At 38.9% G+C, this 17,120-nt stretch overlaps 1 protein-coding gene across 2 annotated transcripts in view; it reads right to left on the reverse strand.

Annotated features, from left to right (window-relative positions):
• LOC103177855 (phospholipid-transporting ATPase ID) overlaps positions 1 to 17,120 on the reverse strand; it is a 44,273-nt gene that overhangs the window by 16,958 nt on the left and 10,195 nt on the right. For both annotated transcript variants that reach the window (XM_042335414.1, XM_042335419.1), the window contains exons 5-18: positions 16,964 to 17,062; positions 15,271 to 15,332; positions 14,131 to 14,203; positions 12,444 to 12,514; positions 11,174 to 11,256; positions 9,913 to 10,071; positions 8,560 to 8,648; positions 6,792 to 6,988; positions 5,814 to 6,022; positions 5,102 to 5,145; positions 2,889 to 3,054; positions 1,243 to 1,431; positions 1,005 to 1,120; positions 196 to 360 (exon numbers count right to left, since the gene is read on the reverse strand). In XM_042335414.1, coding sequence (XP_042191348.1) covers positions 196 to 360; positions 1,005 to 1,120; positions 1,243 to 1,431; positions 2,889 to 3,054; positions 5,102 to 5,145; positions 5,814 to 6,022; positions 6,792 to 6,988; positions 8,560 to 8,648; positions 9,913 to 10,071; positions 11,174 to 11,256; positions 12,444 to 12,514; positions 14,131 to 14,203; positions 15,271 to 15,332; positions 16,964 to 17,062 — 1,722 coding nt within the window. The remainder of the gene's footprint in view (positions 1 to 195; positions 361 to 1,004; positions 1,121 to 1,242; positions 1,432 to 2,888; positions 3,055 to 5,101; positions 5,146 to 5,813; positions 6,023 to 6,791; positions 6,989 to 8,559; positions 8,649 to 9,912; positions 10,072 to 11,173; positions 11,257 to 12,443; positions 12,515 to 14,130; positions 14,204 to 15,270; positions 15,333 to 16,963; positions 17,063 to 17,120) is intronic.

Here is a 17,120-nt window from a genome sequence, read left to right on the forward strand (position 1 = left end):
CCCACCACCCCAAATCCGAGCCCCAGCTCTGGTGCAAACCCTCATTTGTCCAGTGCCTTAGGAAGTCCTTCTGAGGTGAAAGGCGCTATAAAATTGAAATTTGTTTATAGTTGTCCAAAAAGCAACTATTACCTTTTGTTAAACAAAGTAGTCTCCATTAAAGACAAAACAGTTGAAATTAAAAAAAATCCTTACATGCAAGTCACGTTCAATCTCTTCATATAACAATTGCAGTTTTTCTTCTCGATTCTGTACTGAAGTACTTGCTTCAAGATGACGTTTTTGCCAAGAATTAAATGCTCGTTCATTTAACTCTTTGGATGCCAGAAGTAATGTGCGTAAACCTATTCCTGCAAATTCCTGTATGTAAAATTGATATATTTTAAACATATTTATTACAAAATTATATATTCTTATTTATACATGAGGGCTAGGAATGGAACATTGTTCCACTATATCTATTGCCAAGATAATAGCTATCAATCATTCAAGTGTTAGATAAATGCATCAGATATTGTGCACTCCAATACAGTGCTGGGGAGCTCGGTATTGATGGAAGTGCCATCCTTTGGATGAATGAGATGTTTGGATGACCAAGGTCTCGTTTGCCTAATCAGGTGAACATTAAAGATATCATGGTACTATTCGAAAAGAGAAGGGAATTTCTCCCACGGCATGGCCAACAATCCTCCAGATGATATTACTCATCCACTTCATGGGTATTTGTGTGCAAATTGGCTGCCACTCGCCTACAAATACATTCACTGTCATTGCACTTCACAATAAATTCTGTGAAGTACTTTGAGATGCTTTGCTCAGTGCGAATTCAAGAAGACAGCATCCAGGCCCTTTTATACAGATCTGGATACTATTCAAAAGTATTTCAACACATTTTAACTTCATTCCTTTAAATAAGAAATGAAAATCAGTTTAGGAACATGAGAATATTGACCACTATATTTTAACAATGCAAACTTACAGAACAGAGCCCTTGATTTACTTACATTGAGGTGTTCAACGGTTTTGGGCAATATAGTCTGAGATGAAGGACTAAGTTTGGCGAACAAAACTGTGTCAGCCCCCTTACAGTACAAGTGCAGCTTTCCCGCTGGGGACCTTACTGTTCAGGAAAATAAATTAAATATTTGGAAAAAATATTATTTTTTGAATGCTGTGATATGACTTTCAATCTCACTAAAAATAAAAATGATTTACTCATTTTTTAAAGTACACAAAACCCACCTATGACAGACATTCTTTTTCGTATGTTGTCAAAGTCCAGAATAGCAAGCATTTTATATACTGTTGGTTTACCCATTTCAATTATGGTTATTGTTTCAGGGGTACGGGACTTCAAAACAAAGCCAAAGTTTCTTGCTGCAGTTACAAGTGCACCTTCATCTGGAGACTGAGCCTGATACACCAGTTTACCTTGAAGAAAAATATAGATTGCTATTAGTAAGGATATCTCAGATTTGATTACTTTTGTATCTTTGAACTTTCAGTATCAACGAAGATGTGTCCTATTGTTTATTTAAATGGTTTAATAAATTCACTGCAAAATTATGATGCCATTTGGAATCCTTGGACATTATAGCACACAAGTGTGCCATTTGGCCCGCAATTGTTGTGATGGCTCTTTTAAACACCTATGCATTTAGACCTATATTCCTACTTCAAACCCTTTCGGATATTTTCTTATCAAGTATTTTTTAAAATTCCCTTGTAAAACAAGGATGTACCCCGCTCACCTAATTCCAGAAAGTACTGCTCAACCACTATTTTTGCTAAGGCATTCCAGGGTATAAATTCCATGTAATTCTTTCTTAAAGAAATCAAAGATGCATTCAAGAAGAAGCTAGTCCTTCACAAGGGAGAGGAGAATAGAAGGGTATGGAATGCAGTAAGAAATGGATGAATACTCATGTGGAGTATAAATGCCGGCACAGACCGATTGGGTCACGTGCCCCGTTTCCATACTGTACATTCTTTCTAAATCTTTGCAAGAAGACATTTGAAAGGAACAGAATTTGGTGGAAAACGCCAACTCTCTGCTCAGGGGACTACCCAGCTCCTGCATTTACAGGTTGGTGACTATCCAGAACTCTGCAGCTCATGTCCTTTCCCGCTCTGAGACAACAACAACATTACATTACATTAGCGTCTTTCACGTTGGGAGGACGTCCCAAGGCGCTGGACAGTGTACAGCATATCAGACCCGAGCTGGGGTCAGGAGGGAAGAAGGGAAGGGAGGGGAAGGGGAGTGGTCGATGACATGGTCGAAGATGAGGGTCTTGAGGCGGGACTTGAAGGAGGCTAAGGAGGGGGCGAGACATCCTCCTGACGTGAAATGTGCTATACAAATATTAATAGTATTGTATTGAAAACCAATCTACTGATCTTGTGAGGGGCCATCCTTCAGATGAGACATTAAACCAAGTACCCGTCTACCTCTTCGGTGGACGCATTGTTCGAAAAGAGAAGGGAATTTCCAATCACCCAGATAAAATTAGTCATTCACTTCATGTTTGTTTGTGGGACAAATTGACTACCACATCCACCTACAAAAATGTACTGACCCTATCATTTATAATCACTCACACTCACACTCTTGGGTCTCCTAACGTTGGCTCCGGTCAATCTTCCCTCAATACTTTCTGGAATTAGGCGAGCAGGATACATTCCTCTGAACAGAGTGCACACTTCATTCTCGACAAAACTGAAAGCTCCAGGTATATTTGAACAAACTAACTCTCAATTGTTTGGTTTGAATACTCTTAGGCAGGATGCTGGGTTTCTGAATGTGTCAGCTGACCAAATAAACAAAAACAAAATCCAAACCTCTTTTCATCTTTAATAGCAGATATCTTCTTTGGCACATTTCTTACCTTGTTGCTTTTCGTCAGGCATCACAGTGTTGCACAGTGAAAGAAGACGGAAGAATTCATGGACTTCATGTTTTTTTGTATTCACAGCTTCCACTAGACTTTTGTCGTAGAAAACAAAGTTACTGTCTGCCATGGGATTAAATGAGAAATCTAGTTTTGGTGTTTTCTGTGGAGATGATAAAATAGTTTTCAAATACTGTATATTCTAATTATTCCTAGTTACCCAATGAAAAGGAAATTGATATATTGCTCTTTTGTTAAAATAGTTGTTTGTCTATTTATAGTAACAATAATACAATTCTCAATGTTTGTAAGAATTTACATTTATTTTTAATTTCTATTGAACAAACGTTCCACAATTAGGTCTTACATATTTTGGATTTAATAAGATTATTTACCTGGATTATGAACACAGAAAATTGGGATCATGAGCACAAAACTAATAAATCTTAATAGAGATTAGACATTTTTTAACCGCAGATTAGCAGATATATAGAGCAAATCTAACTCATTACAAATCTGGAGAACATATTTTCTTGAGGATAGTATTAATAATAATTTGGACATTTCATCCACAACATTTTGTGGGACACTGCTGTGGGCAATTGGCTGCGCGTTTCACCCACAAAATAGTCAATTCACTTCACAGTGAAGTGCTTTGAGACGTCTCGAAGACATGATAAGGAGCTATACCAAATGCAAGGATTATTATTATAAATTACAGGGACGGCCAGCAAAAGCATAATGCTTTATCAAACAACTTAAAAATATCATATATAATAAGAAAATTCTAGGAACAGGGTTGGATGTTGTAAAGATGACGAAAGATAGAGAATACTATGATTGATTCTAGGTCTACTGAAGATCTGTCCACTTGACTGTCAGACATCAAGGCCTGAAAGAACCAAAATTTCTGGAATCCAACATGGATAAGACAGAAGCCATCCTCTCTCTCTCAAACTCACTGAACCTTTGCACAACCTTCAAACTTTCATATCACTGTTCTCCTACTTTACTCCTCCACTCTAACTCAGACTTTTGTGATCCCTGCCCTCTCAATGCTAGTCTGCAGCTAAGCCTTCATTTTTCATGCACCCAGTCTCTGGAACAGCCTCTCTCTACCCCTCTGTCTTGCCCGTCTCTATGAGTCTCGCCTCCTTCTTCCAATGTTCCTATGGCTACATCCGCCTGCCCTAAATTGGCTTCCAAACCCATCTTTGCTTATTCATTCAACAGCCAGATAGAATGGTCTTCCCCCCAACCACTCTATATCCTGAGGGGAAAGTATTCAGGGATCCACAAGTATTGTGGAGTCCTGTAGCTCAGTGATTAGAGCACTCGCCTCGCAAGCAAGAGACCTGGGTTCAATTCCCGGAGAGCGAAATGTTGAGCAAATTTCCTAACTCCACATCTCTGTTTACCTAGCAGTAAGCAGGAACCCGGTTGTTAGTCGATTGGCGGATTGCTTTTCCGGGGGTAATAATGCTTTTAGAAAAAATGGTCACTCCATCTACGACTGTTTGTGGGATACTGCTGTGTGCAATTAGTTGTTGCGTTCCACCCGCAAAATATAGTTTACAGTATATTCTGTGAAGCACTTTGAGACGTCTCAAAGAAGTGATAAAGCACTATATCAAATGCAACAATTATTATTATTATTTAGCCACTCCCTGAGTCCCAAGATAATTCAACCCTGATCTCCTTTGTTCCACAGAACACAGTTGCCTGCTCCTCTCTCTCATCCTTGCTCCAGAAGCATAGAAGTGTCCCATGGAGTATTTGTTAATTTGAGTTTTCATCAATCCCTATATCCTCCAACACTGCTCAAATAGGTAATAATCCAATATTGTTTTCAAGGAGTTAATCAATGCAGGATTTTTTGGTTCTGTTGCATGCATGTTCTATCAAGAATGCTGCTTTGTAAGTATTTCTGGCACAAATCTAGAGGACATATTTTTTATTGAATGTGGACTCGAAATATCAAATATTTATCTACCTCCTTTGATTTTGCGCAGTAGACATTCTTTGGTCATGTGACCAACCTGCACTTTATACGGATGGTTGCTAATACACTCTGACATGATCTTATATAAGAACAACAGCCCAAACATCCATCTGAAGTTAGTTGAGATGAAATCCAGCATGAAATAGGTAATTGCAAACCGCTCTTTATTTCACATCATGTGGAAAAAACAAAACTAAGAAATTCTTACCTCTGTAATTGTTACCCTTTGTCCGGCAAAGTCAAGTACATCTCCTGTTAACAAAAAAATTAAATCAAAATGTATTAGAACCACATAAATTTACAGCCCAGGAGACCATTTGGCTCACCCCAGCTGCGCTGACTCTCTGAATTATATCAATTTTGTCCAATTCTAGTGCCTTTTCCCATACTCTTTAACATTTCTCATTTTTCAATTACTGATTTAATTCCTTCTTAAAACATTCGATTGGGTTTGGACAAAATATTTAAAGAAGTAATTTTTTTTTCACGCCATAATCCAAAGAACCCCATTATGATACGTTAGTTCTGATCCATAAAATTCCAAGCAGCATTACGATGAGTTGCAGTCGCAGGTTAGCATTTCTGGATTCACTGTGCATATGCCAGAAAGCCATCTGGCCTCTACCCTAAAAACTGTCCATATCCAGATCATCAGGGGATGTTGGAGATGACCTGAAGATATAGACATCAGACATTTTTAGTGCAGAAAACTTGCTGGTGTTTTGAAGTGAGCTGACTGTTTTTGTGTGCACATTTCTGATTTTCTAGTAAGTAAATGTTGGGGTCCGCATCTCATTTTGGTTGTAAGTAGATTGAAAGAAAACAGGAATAATTGAGAACTTGTGTAAAAAAAATGTTTACCAGGATCAGTATGGTTGAAAGTGTCATTAAAATTAAATGCAAAATATATTGATTCTTACCATATAATACACCGTTAATTGTGCACTTGTTGAATGCCATGATGTTCTGTGTCAGAGTACCCGTTTTATCAGAGAAAATATATTTAATTTGCCCAAGCTCCTCATTTAGTGTTGTAGTCCGAGCTTTTGCAGGAAAATCTTTCTTTGGGTAATACATTTTACGATCCCAGTCAATGTAGAAGCTATTACCCAGACGTATTATTTCAACACTAGTTAAAAATAAGAGATGAAAGTAATATTGAGAAATAGTCTTTTTGCTCATGACATATAATAATAATCCTTAATAATAATCCTTGCATTTTATTTGGGGGATCTTTGGCCAGGACACCCGGAGAAACTCCGTTCTCTTTTCAAATAGTGCCATGAGATCTTGCGAACTGGCAGATTGGACCTCGGTTTTACATCTCACCTGAAAAGCTGCATCTCTGACAATCTAATTTAAATAATATGTTTCCTTTAAAAAACACAAAATATTGTTGATTAGCAACTAAAGTGAATGTTATGCAGGCACACCCAGCAGCTCCCAGTATCTTATCTGCCCCCCAAGGAGAATAGTGCAAACCCAGCACCAGTCTGCACCAACAATTCCCTATAAACAACATCGCCCCGTTTGTTAACACAAACCCAAGTATCCCTCAGCAGAAAACTACAGATTTGTTGAGAGGAGGGGGTGTAAAAATGAGAAGTATGAACGACCAAATAAATCCAAGAAGCAAAGCAAAACAAAACTATTTTCCATCTGTGGCAGCCTGTCTTTTAAATGTGAGCATTTTAAAGGGTCAAGAGTGATAATGCAAAACTCTTTTTATGCCATAATATGGAAATCCCATATCACCTTAGTTTCATGAAATTACAATTGAGTTCATAAAGTTTATGGATCACTTATTCTATATTAACATCTTATACAAAATACTATATGTTGAATGACATTGTTCTGGAAACACACATTCACTAAATGTACTAAAAAAAAGCACTCACCTGACATACAGGGAAATTGGCACAACAGTATTCAAAATGATCACATAAGACCAGAACACAAGGAATCCAGAAAACGAAGAATTTGATATGTAAGATTGCCAAGGCAAGAAGGTTTGAAAGTAATACCCAATATTATGTTGCCAGAAAGCATTTCCAAAAGCCAGAAATGTACACATGATGGCTAGGAAGCCAAAAATCTGCAATTAATGAACAAAACAAAAATAGTTAAAAAATGGATATATAGAATTATAACAAGACAAGTCTGGAAGAACATCTTTCAAAATAACAGCTTTTATTTTTAAAAATATATTTAAATTAAACCACTGTGTCTCAGAATCGTTTGCACTTTTTTGTTCAAGAATAGTCAAACCAAACCACAGATAAAAATTCTGATAAGTGCTTTATAGAGTGTCAAGTATCTTACCTTGTAATTTGTTTATCTTAAGACCGTGTAGAACACAGATTCAACTTCAATTATTTGAACCAAAATTCAAGCATATCAATTAAGCAACTATTTACGTGTCCCTATCCACGTGTTCCAGTTCTACTTAACTGGTTTTGTCTCTTACAGCAACAAATAACAATGTTCATTTGTTCCTTATTTTATTTAAATTTGTTGTAAAGAATGCATTAATTATATTTACTGTTAAAATTCAGGATTTTTCTTACATTAAGACATACCCACAATTCACATAAGTAGACTTTGTGAACTGGAACTATGCCCTTTCAGATAAAAACGAAACTAGTTTAATACACAGTAGTGATCAGCAAATATGCAAAAATACAGATTCTATGAACATGCAAATTACCCTTACAAGAGTCAAAAAAGCTTAAACCATGACAGTTAGCAGGAAATAAAATGTTTCTAATGATGAAGTAATATCATTTGTCACAATTGCAGGAGCTGCTACTTTTCGAGCAACAGCTGGCAGTCAACTGCAGAGGAAAAGTTATACTTACTCATGTCTATGATATAATAATAATCCTTGCATTTGATATAGAGTTTTATCATATTATGAAGACATCTCAAAGCATTTCACAGTGTTCTGTAAAGTGACTGTGTATTTTGTGGGAAAATGCAACAGCCAATTTTATACACATCAATGTCCCACAAACAGCCATGGAGTGGATGACAACAACAAGAAGATTACATTTTACAGATTACATGGATGACCACATTTATTGGGGGGGTTTCTAGCCAGGACACTGTGAGAAACTCCCTTTTCTGTTTGGATCTTTAACATTCACCTTGATAAGCAGACTGGACTGCAGTTTAATGTCTTATTCGAAGGATGACATATCTGACAATGCAGCAGCCTCCCACCCCTCCCCCTGCATTGGAGTGTCAGCATAGACTATACGGGTTCCAAGTCCTGATGTGGGGCTTGAACCAATAACCTTCTAACTCGGGAGGCGAAAGTGCTACCAACTGACCAAGGCTGACACACAAATTCAATGACCTGATAATATTGAACTTCAAACAATTCTTTCACAAACAGCCAACATCAATACTAAAAATGTGTTATCAATTTGAAATATCTCAATATGCAAAATATCACAATATCTCCTGAGAAATAATAATGATTCTATTGTATTTAAAACCCACCTGTTGCCAACTTTGTTTGAATAATTTTGAGAACCTGACTGCTAACTCTGAGGGTGTCAAATCTTTGTGATCTTGATCTGATTCAATCATTCATTAACTCCAGACATTAGAGGCTAAGATCAATCCTTTGGTTACAAATGCTTTATATTTATATCTACTTACCCATAGAACAAGAACGTTCATCAGTCGATCTATACTTGTCCGTTTAAAAGTTGGCAGTCCACTATTTTGCATTAGTTTTGTTTCTGGTCCTTGAAAAAAAGTGATAATAATATAAGTAACTAATATTGTTCACAATTTTCAGCTTCTTGCGCTTGAACAAATCTGTATTTGAACATTGACATGTGTATTAGGAGCTGGAACACTGAAGCCTAAATCTAAAATAAATGCTGTTTTTACCCAGCTTTGTTTGCATTTTCTGTCCAACTATTTAATATTCTAATCTCATCTCTAACTGATGCATGAATACCATTCTATACTTTAAAAAAACACAAAATACTGCAGATGCTGGAAATCTGAAAAAAAAAACAGAAGTGGCCAGGAACACTCAGCAGGTCAGGCAGCATCTATGGAGAAAGGAAAGTGAGTCAACATTTCGGGTCATATGTTTTAGGGTCTTCCTTGCCCTGCCTCCCCCCTTCTCTGTTAGCCCTTAAAAGCCTCTCCCTCCCAACATGCCCCAGTTCTAATGAAGAGTCGTGGACCCGAAACGTTGACTCACTTTTCTTTCTCCATAGATGCTGCCTGACCTGCTGAGTGTTCCCAGCGACTTCTGTTTTTGTTTTCACCATTCTATACTATTCCACTTTGCTTTTGGAAGTGGGAATTTTATTAAGCTCATCTATGTGGTTGCAACCCATAACATTCTGGTTCAGAGACAAGATTGCTAAATCAAGCTATTGCCTGATTTAATGTCATTTATGTGGACTACATTGTATATTTGTTCAAGCTTGCCAAACATTTTCCCTTAAGATCAAGTCCCTCGTAGAAATTAATCTTTACAGATCCTGATCACATTATAGATGATATAATATATTTGGCTGCAAATTATTTATGTATAATCATAAGAATGATCTACTATTTATCTACTACAGTATTAACTGCTGTGAAAATTATTGGCCAAGGTCTCAGAAACAAAATCAGGTTTTGTTGCTAATACCTCCTGAGAAACAAGGTATTAATATGGCTTATAACCTTAAGAGTACTCAATATGGATATTGAGCACCTCCAACAAAGTTAGACTTCCCCAATACTGCACTAGAATATCACCACAGATTATGGGTTTTAAAACCCAAGTTGGAGGCTTGTACCCATAACCTTCAGGCTCAGAGACTAGAGTGCTAAATCAAGCTAACACCTGATTTAATGTCATTCATTTTACAACATTGTATATTTGTTCAAACTTGCAAAACATTTTCCCTGAAGATCGAGTCCCTTTGGCTACTGGTCATAGAAATTAATCTTTACAGATTCTGATCACATCATAGATGATACTGGGATCTCATGTTTGACTACCTGCAAAGATAACAAGGCCAAAGCACCATTCTGTGTTTCTCAGAACACAGCCACGCAGTAGCAGTTTCTCTACATTCAGTGGATATTTATTTCCTTGGTAAGTAAGTGTGCCCACAAATTTATCCAACTTGTTATTGGGTATTTCGCATTTAATGTCACCTTGGATTTAAAAAAGAATTCACATGTATTCAAAGAATATCTAACTAGTTTCACCATTATACAATGCAATTTACATTTACATGGCATCGTTCGCGTCAGGAGGGTATCACAAAGCCCTTCACAAAGCTGGTTGTGAACCCATATTTGGGAGAAGAGTGGATGACCCCGGTACACACTTCCAGGGAGTTTGAGGATTTAAGTCTTAAGGCGAGATGCAGGGATTCCAGAAAGGAGTTCCAGACAGCCGGGGCAGAATGGCTGAAAGCTCACTCACCAAGAGTGGGACAGATCGGGCAAGGGATACCATACAGAAAATATTCACTGTAGAGGGGGAGCGAATGGGTTGATAGTTAGCAAGTACAGTATAAGTTGGGGGGGGGTTGGGTGAGACTGTGGAGGGAAACAATGTTGAATTTGATCCGTGGGATGATGGGGAACCAATAGTCCAGCAAACAGGATGTTGGAATAATCAAGCCTGGATGTGATGAAGGTATGAATAAGGGTCTCAGCAGCCCGAATGACAGGTATTGATGAAAGCGGGTGATGCTGTGAATGGGAGGGAAAGCTGAGCCAGTGAGAGCCAGGTGTAGGGCTTAAAATGACAAACATGAGGGCTTGGGGTCAAACATGATACTGAGATTCCACACTGGCTCTGTGAGTTAGAGCAAGTATCTGTGCAGGTTGATGGTGTAAACCCCTGGAAGAATTTTTCTCTTAACTCGGTTCTAACCAGTTTCCCCAATTTTTTTTTGAACAGGCTAAAGGGACTAAAAATCAACAATTACCCTGACACAAGTGAATTTTATCCAGTGTATTTCAGAGGATATTTTTGAAGTGCTAACAGTCATTTGCAACAAGTTAATATATACTGGTAAGGTTTCAAGATACAGGAAACAAGTATTTGTAGTTCCCATATTCAAGAAGGGTGACAGTTATACCTAGAAATTAGAGATCCATAAACTTCACCAAAATAATTGGAAAAGAAATGCAACCAACTGGAAAATTATTTCAGATTTGCAGGATATTTTTAAAAATTCATGATGTTAATTTGGTTTTAACTTTTTAATCCAAATGATCAGTACCATAGTACAAATTAACACACCATCAAAAGCTGCCAGAGCATGGATGTCTTCTCCCATGACCGAAGTGACTGTTAATGCCTGTTTCACTTTTAGATTTGTTTCCCTATAACAGAACATTAATTAACATGTTATATATTAGAAATTACAGAAAGGCATCCTATACATATGATTACACATATTAATTGATAAAGGTAATGTTATGGATGTGGTATTTGCAGATTTTCATAAGACTTCTTATCAGGTGCCAAGATGTTGCGATTGGACAGATAGATGTTAAATGAAATGTAAAGTGGAGAAAAGTGAGTGGTTATCCTTTTTAGGAGGAAGAATAAGGAGAGGAAGAACAGTGGAAAGTCCATCTTATTGGCATCCGAGGTTAACCGAAGTTCCATTACCTGTCCCCAACCAGCAGTGGAGCATCACTGCACCTCCCCCCCATTGCCATTCCCATTGGACAGGAAGGGGACCAATTAGTGGCGGCTCTGAGGTGATTGACAGCCTTGGAGCCACTTATGAATGGATGGGCTCCAGCCATTTACAAGTGTCTCCAGGCTTGTCAATCAATTGCAATTTGACTCCTCCCATTCCCTCCCTTGTGTCTGCCTTGTTCCTCCATCCCCTCATTGATTGATAGGCCAAAGCTGCTTGTGAATTGTCGGAGTCTGCTGTCAATCAATCACAATGTGACTACACCCATCTCCATCCTGTAGCCGTTCCGAGACACGGAAGGTGTGAGTGAATACTTTCAGCAGTGACCGGTGCGGCATTTTGTCAGATTAACTGGATTGTTGTACGAATTACCCAGCATGTTTAAAATGGGTAACAATACAAATAATAATAATAATAATAATCCTTGCATTTGATATAGCGCTTTTCACGTCTTCTAGATGTCCCAAAGCGCTTCACAGAACACACTGTAAAGTGAATTGACTGTATATTTGTGAGCGAACGCAGCAGCCAATTGCGCACAGCAATGTCCCACAAACAGTCGTGGATTGAAAATGACCAATTTATTATTGTTTTTGGTTTTGGAGGGATTATTATTAGGCTCTGTGTGGAGTAAGAAAACTTGCCCAAGGTTTCGCCCTCTGCCTGGAATTGAACCACGGGTCTCTCGCTTGCAAAGCGAATGCTCAACCACTGAGCTACAGGACTCCACAAATAAGTTGGGGCCAGGCGGTTCGTCCTATTTACCCGGGGTCCGAGGTTAACCGGCACACCAGCATGATGCTTATGGTAAGAAATGCCATTGTCACCTGCAACAATATTTACTTATGCTCAGGTACTTACCCATCAAGCTCAGCTGTCTCAATGTAAACCAAGCCATGTGGTTCACTGCTTGTTAACAACAGTACATCTGCCTACAAATAAAAATGTAAGGCTTAGTTCTGAACCGGTACAAGTATTATCAATATTCTATCACTATTTTGCACATTACAACTCAGAGTTTTGGGAATGAGGGAAAAGCGCAACGACAATCTGTTTTTACAAGATTATTGAAAATTAACCAAGTTGCGAATGACTTTCATCTTGCAGAAGTAGCTGAACTCAAAATGGTTAAATTCTAGGGAAGACAAAAAATAACTTGTTGTGAGTATCAACATCATCAATAATAGGTACTGAGGGCAACAACAACAAAATTACATTTGTAAAGCGCCTGTCACGTCGGGTGGACGTCCCAAGACGCTGAACAGTTGGGCATCAGGACCTGAGCGTGGGGGGCAGGGTTGGGATGAGGGAGGGCAGAGAGGTAGAAGGGCGGCTGAAGGCACGGTCAAAAAGGAGGGTCTTGAGTTGTGCCTTGAAGGAGGCAAGGGAGGGAGTAAGGGAAAGGGATTGTGGGATGGAGTTCCAAAGGGTGGGGGTAGGGTGGGTCGGGCAGGTGACACGGAGTAGGCTGGAGCCTGTTGAACAGAGGGAGGGGACAGGTTGATGGGGAGTTAGCAGGTCAGAGAGGTAGGAGGGGACAAGCCCTTCGAGGGCCTTGAAAGTTAGGTGATGATTTTGAATTTTATCGTCTGAGGGATGGGGTGGTGCAGTGGAGCCGGACGAGGGTGGGGATGATGGGGTCACGGAGCCTGGTGCAGGAGAGGACATGAGCTGCAGAGTTCTGGATGATCCGTAGTTTGTGGAGGGAAGAGTTGAGGAGGCCGACAAGGAAGGAGTTTCCGTAGTCGAGCCTTGAGGTGATGAATGCGTGTATGAGGGTTTTGGCGGCCTGAGGGGTAAGGCAGTGGCAGAGTCTAGCAATGTTACAGAGGTGGGGGAAGGCAGAGCGGCTCGTGGCGTGGATGTGTGGTAGAAAAGATAGTTGAGGGTCAAACAAGATGCCAAAATTCCAGACTGGCTCAGTAAGGTGGAGTGTGCATCCTTGGAGGTGATGCTGTGATGCCTGAGGCGTGGAGGCGCTGATGGGAGCCAATCAGGGGGGCCTCGGTCTTGTTGACGTTCAACTGTAGAAAGTTAGATCTCATCCATGACTTGATGTTTGACACACTGACATGGTGTCGCGTGTTCTCAGCTTTTGGAATGTTTCTAGACCAACCACCATCAGGAGAGTTTGATTCTTGAAATCATAACCCAAGAAGCTCAAGAACAACTTTGAAGAACTTACTCTCTAAAAGTTATGTATTAGAATTAAGATGGTTGTCTTAAAATTTAAGTTGGTGCAGAATTTTAGAGAAATTATAAATTCAATGATAATTTACAGGTTTCTCGCATTTCTTAAAAGAAACAGCATATTGAACAGAGGAAATCAGAACAACAATGTCAACAGCAATATTTATAAAACAAGAATTCAAGTCTTGGAAAAAATTAGGCTTTTTGTAATGTAACGAAGTACCAGCAATCACTTAAAACATGCAAGGATTTTATCTACATTAACGGCATAATGAAATAAATATATATACTGGCAATTGAGAAGGAACCTTGTTTCATTTTTTGTAACTTTATATTCTGTATTTTAAATACTACTTACTGTTACAAATTGGTTATTTTGGAGTTTAATTATATCGCCCACTTGAACATGCATCCATTTTTCCCTCTCTAACCTACAGAAAAGAATAAAATAAACGCCTGTAGAAAATGCCAACAGAAATGAATACATGTCTATGCAAACCAAAGCTAAACGTCATCCATATTTACCTGAAATATGTATTTACATCCCTATTAAATTAGTAGTAATCACAAACCTGCTTGCTTATTGGAAATCTATCAATCAAGTAAGACTTGAAATTTTTTGTGAAAAAAGGATTATAATAAAATAATAATCCTTGCATTTGATATAGCCTTATTACGTCTTCGATACGTTTAATGAAAAAGATAAATTCCATGTGGTTCAATAGAGTTCCGATCTACTTTACAATTTTCTTCAGTTTTAAAATTAGTAATGGACTAATCTGATAAATTTACATATGCACAATGAAGGGAAGTTGCCTATCCAACACACAATATACTTAAAAGCGTTGATAGTTATTGGTGACTGAAAATTATAATTTTTGTCTCACTTAGGTGGGACTCCAAAACAGAAGGGGAAAATCTTGCATTGAGGTGGCAATGTGTGTGAATAACATTATGGGTAGAGATGCCATATAAAAATAAATTCCAACTTAGTAATGTTACAATATTCCAGTCAAACTCTTTGCCTCCATAGTCTTAAAAATATGAGAATTATGCCATGGTCAATGGAAAAGCACTTCAAGAAATATGAGTGCTAAGGATTTCAAAGAGCTTAACTACCTCATCAGTGTTTAAATAGTAGAGTAGCAGTCAAGAAAAGGTAACTCATTTCTGCAGAGGGTGGTGATGGGTGTGGAGGTCGGTGCGAAGAGCTATGTAAATATGTTGTTCGTGTTGAAGATAAAATTATATAAATAAAAATATAAATGCAGTTTCCAACTTGGGGAAAAAAACATTCAAAACATATGAATATCTCAGGACCTTTCCATGGGCTGGATGCACTTATCTCAAAAAACATGCACTAAGATAACAAAAGAATTTTGCATGCAAAATTAACACATTATTTTTACTTAATTAGCAAAATTAGAGCAGTGTTTTGTGTGTAATTTTGACTCTTCTGCTTGAGGAAACCAAAAAACAAGAATAGGACACAACTTACTTCTTATTTGAGAGAATCTTAACGTAGCGATTGTTGACTTGTTTGTCACTCTGGTGGCGATTCTGAGAGAGACCACAATCAGTACGTTCAGATAAAATTGCTCACCAAATTGGAGAAAATATAATACCTAGTCTTTTGTCATTGCATTCTGATAAAATGATTCATATCCACTGACGTCTAGTGCAAATTGATATAAATTGGCTTAATCCTACCGACCATATATTTTTTTAAATGAGATAAAAAATAGTTATACACTTATATAACACAATTCAGTAGCTCCCCAGTAGTAAGTTAAGACATTTCACTTGCAGCACAAAGCTATAAAAAGTTAAAGTTTTGAAGAAAAGTGTTAGTTTAAATTCAAGTCAGAAATCTCAAGTCAGTATGATAGACTACCAAGTCAGAATCATAGAACAAGAACAAGCATTTATATAGCGCCCCTCACACATGGTAGCGTCCCAGAGTGCTTGATAGTGACGGAGCACGATGCCGAGCCTGGGGAGGTGACCGTAGGCATGGTCGAACAGGAAGGTCTTCAGGTGAAGGAAGGGGCAAGGCAGGCAAAGTTACAGAGGAAGAGTGTTCCAGAATTTCAGGGCATAGTGGCTGAAGGTGCAGCCACTGATAGACACGAGGGACATGCAGAAGGCTGGAGCCAGTCGATTGGAGGCAGTGGGTAGTGGGTTGGGGAATCAGCAGGTCAGAGAGGTAGGGAGGTTCCAGGGCATGAAAGGATTTGAAAACAAGTGAGAGGATCTTGAAATCAATCCATTCGGCGATAGGGAGCCAGTGGAACCTGGGTAGAACTGGTGTGATGGGGGTACGGAGTTTAATGAGGGTGAGTATGCGGGCGGCAGAATTTTGGATCAGCTGAGATCCTGTGCATGATGGAGCTGGTGAGACGGCAAAGAGGGCATTTGAAAAGTTGAGTCGGGAGGTGCCAAATGCGTTTCAGCTGCATCTGGGGTAAGGTATGGTCAGAGGCGGGCAGTGTGGCAGAGGAAGGCAGTCCTGGGCAGGGAACAGATGTGGGGAGGGAAGGACAGCTGTGGGTCGAACCTGATGCCTACGTTGTGCACTGGTTCAGTAAGTCCGAGGGATAGGCTGGGGAGGATGAGGAGGTCAGAGTCGCAGGATGGAAGATATTTACGGGAGCCAATGAGTATAGCTTGCGTCTTGTCAACATTGAGTTGAAGGAAGTTTTTGTTCATCCAGTCCCTGATGTCCGCCATACAAGCCGATAGAGCATCGGCTAAACTGGAGTCACAGCTGGAGGAGAATAGATTTGTGTGTCATCTGCATAAATGTGGAAGTTTACCCCACGTCTGCGGATGACATTGCCAAGAGGGAGCATATAGGTGAGGAAGAGGAGTGGGCCAAGGATGGAGCCCTGGCGTACACCACAGGTGACTGGGCGGGGGTGGGAGGAGAAACTGTTTGTGGAGATAAAGTGAACATGGTCTGCAGAAACTTGAATAACTTGGTAAACATTCACATCACCTTCTCAATTATTCTGTAAAATACAAGTGAGTATTTAGAATTTACTTTTTTCTACCAGAACTATAGATTTATCTGAAATTTATCTTCATATCTAGAATCACATTCTAAAATCTAAATATTTATTGTGATTCAACAACCAACGGTTGAAAGCCATTATGTTTCTTAGGGAATCAGAACAGCAAAAATAACTTACATAATCATCAATGGCATCTTTCACAGCTGTTATAATCAACACCAGAAGTAATGGTATAACTGTGGTAGTCCAAGAGAGAGACGAAACTTGTGGAACAAGCTGAAAGAAGCATCAACTTTTTAATATTTCCAGAACAAATTGCAAGAAAAAGATCTTG

The sequence above is a fragment of the Callorhinchus milii genome, unplaced genomic scaffold (assembly GCF_018977255.1).
Source record: "Callorhinchus milii isolate IMCB2004 unplaced genomic scaffold, IMCB_Cmil_1.0 Scaffold1, whole genome shotgun sequence".
NCBI lineage: Eukaryota > Metazoa > Chordata > Chondrichthyes > Chimaeriformes > Callorhinchidae > Callorhinchus > Callorhinchus milii.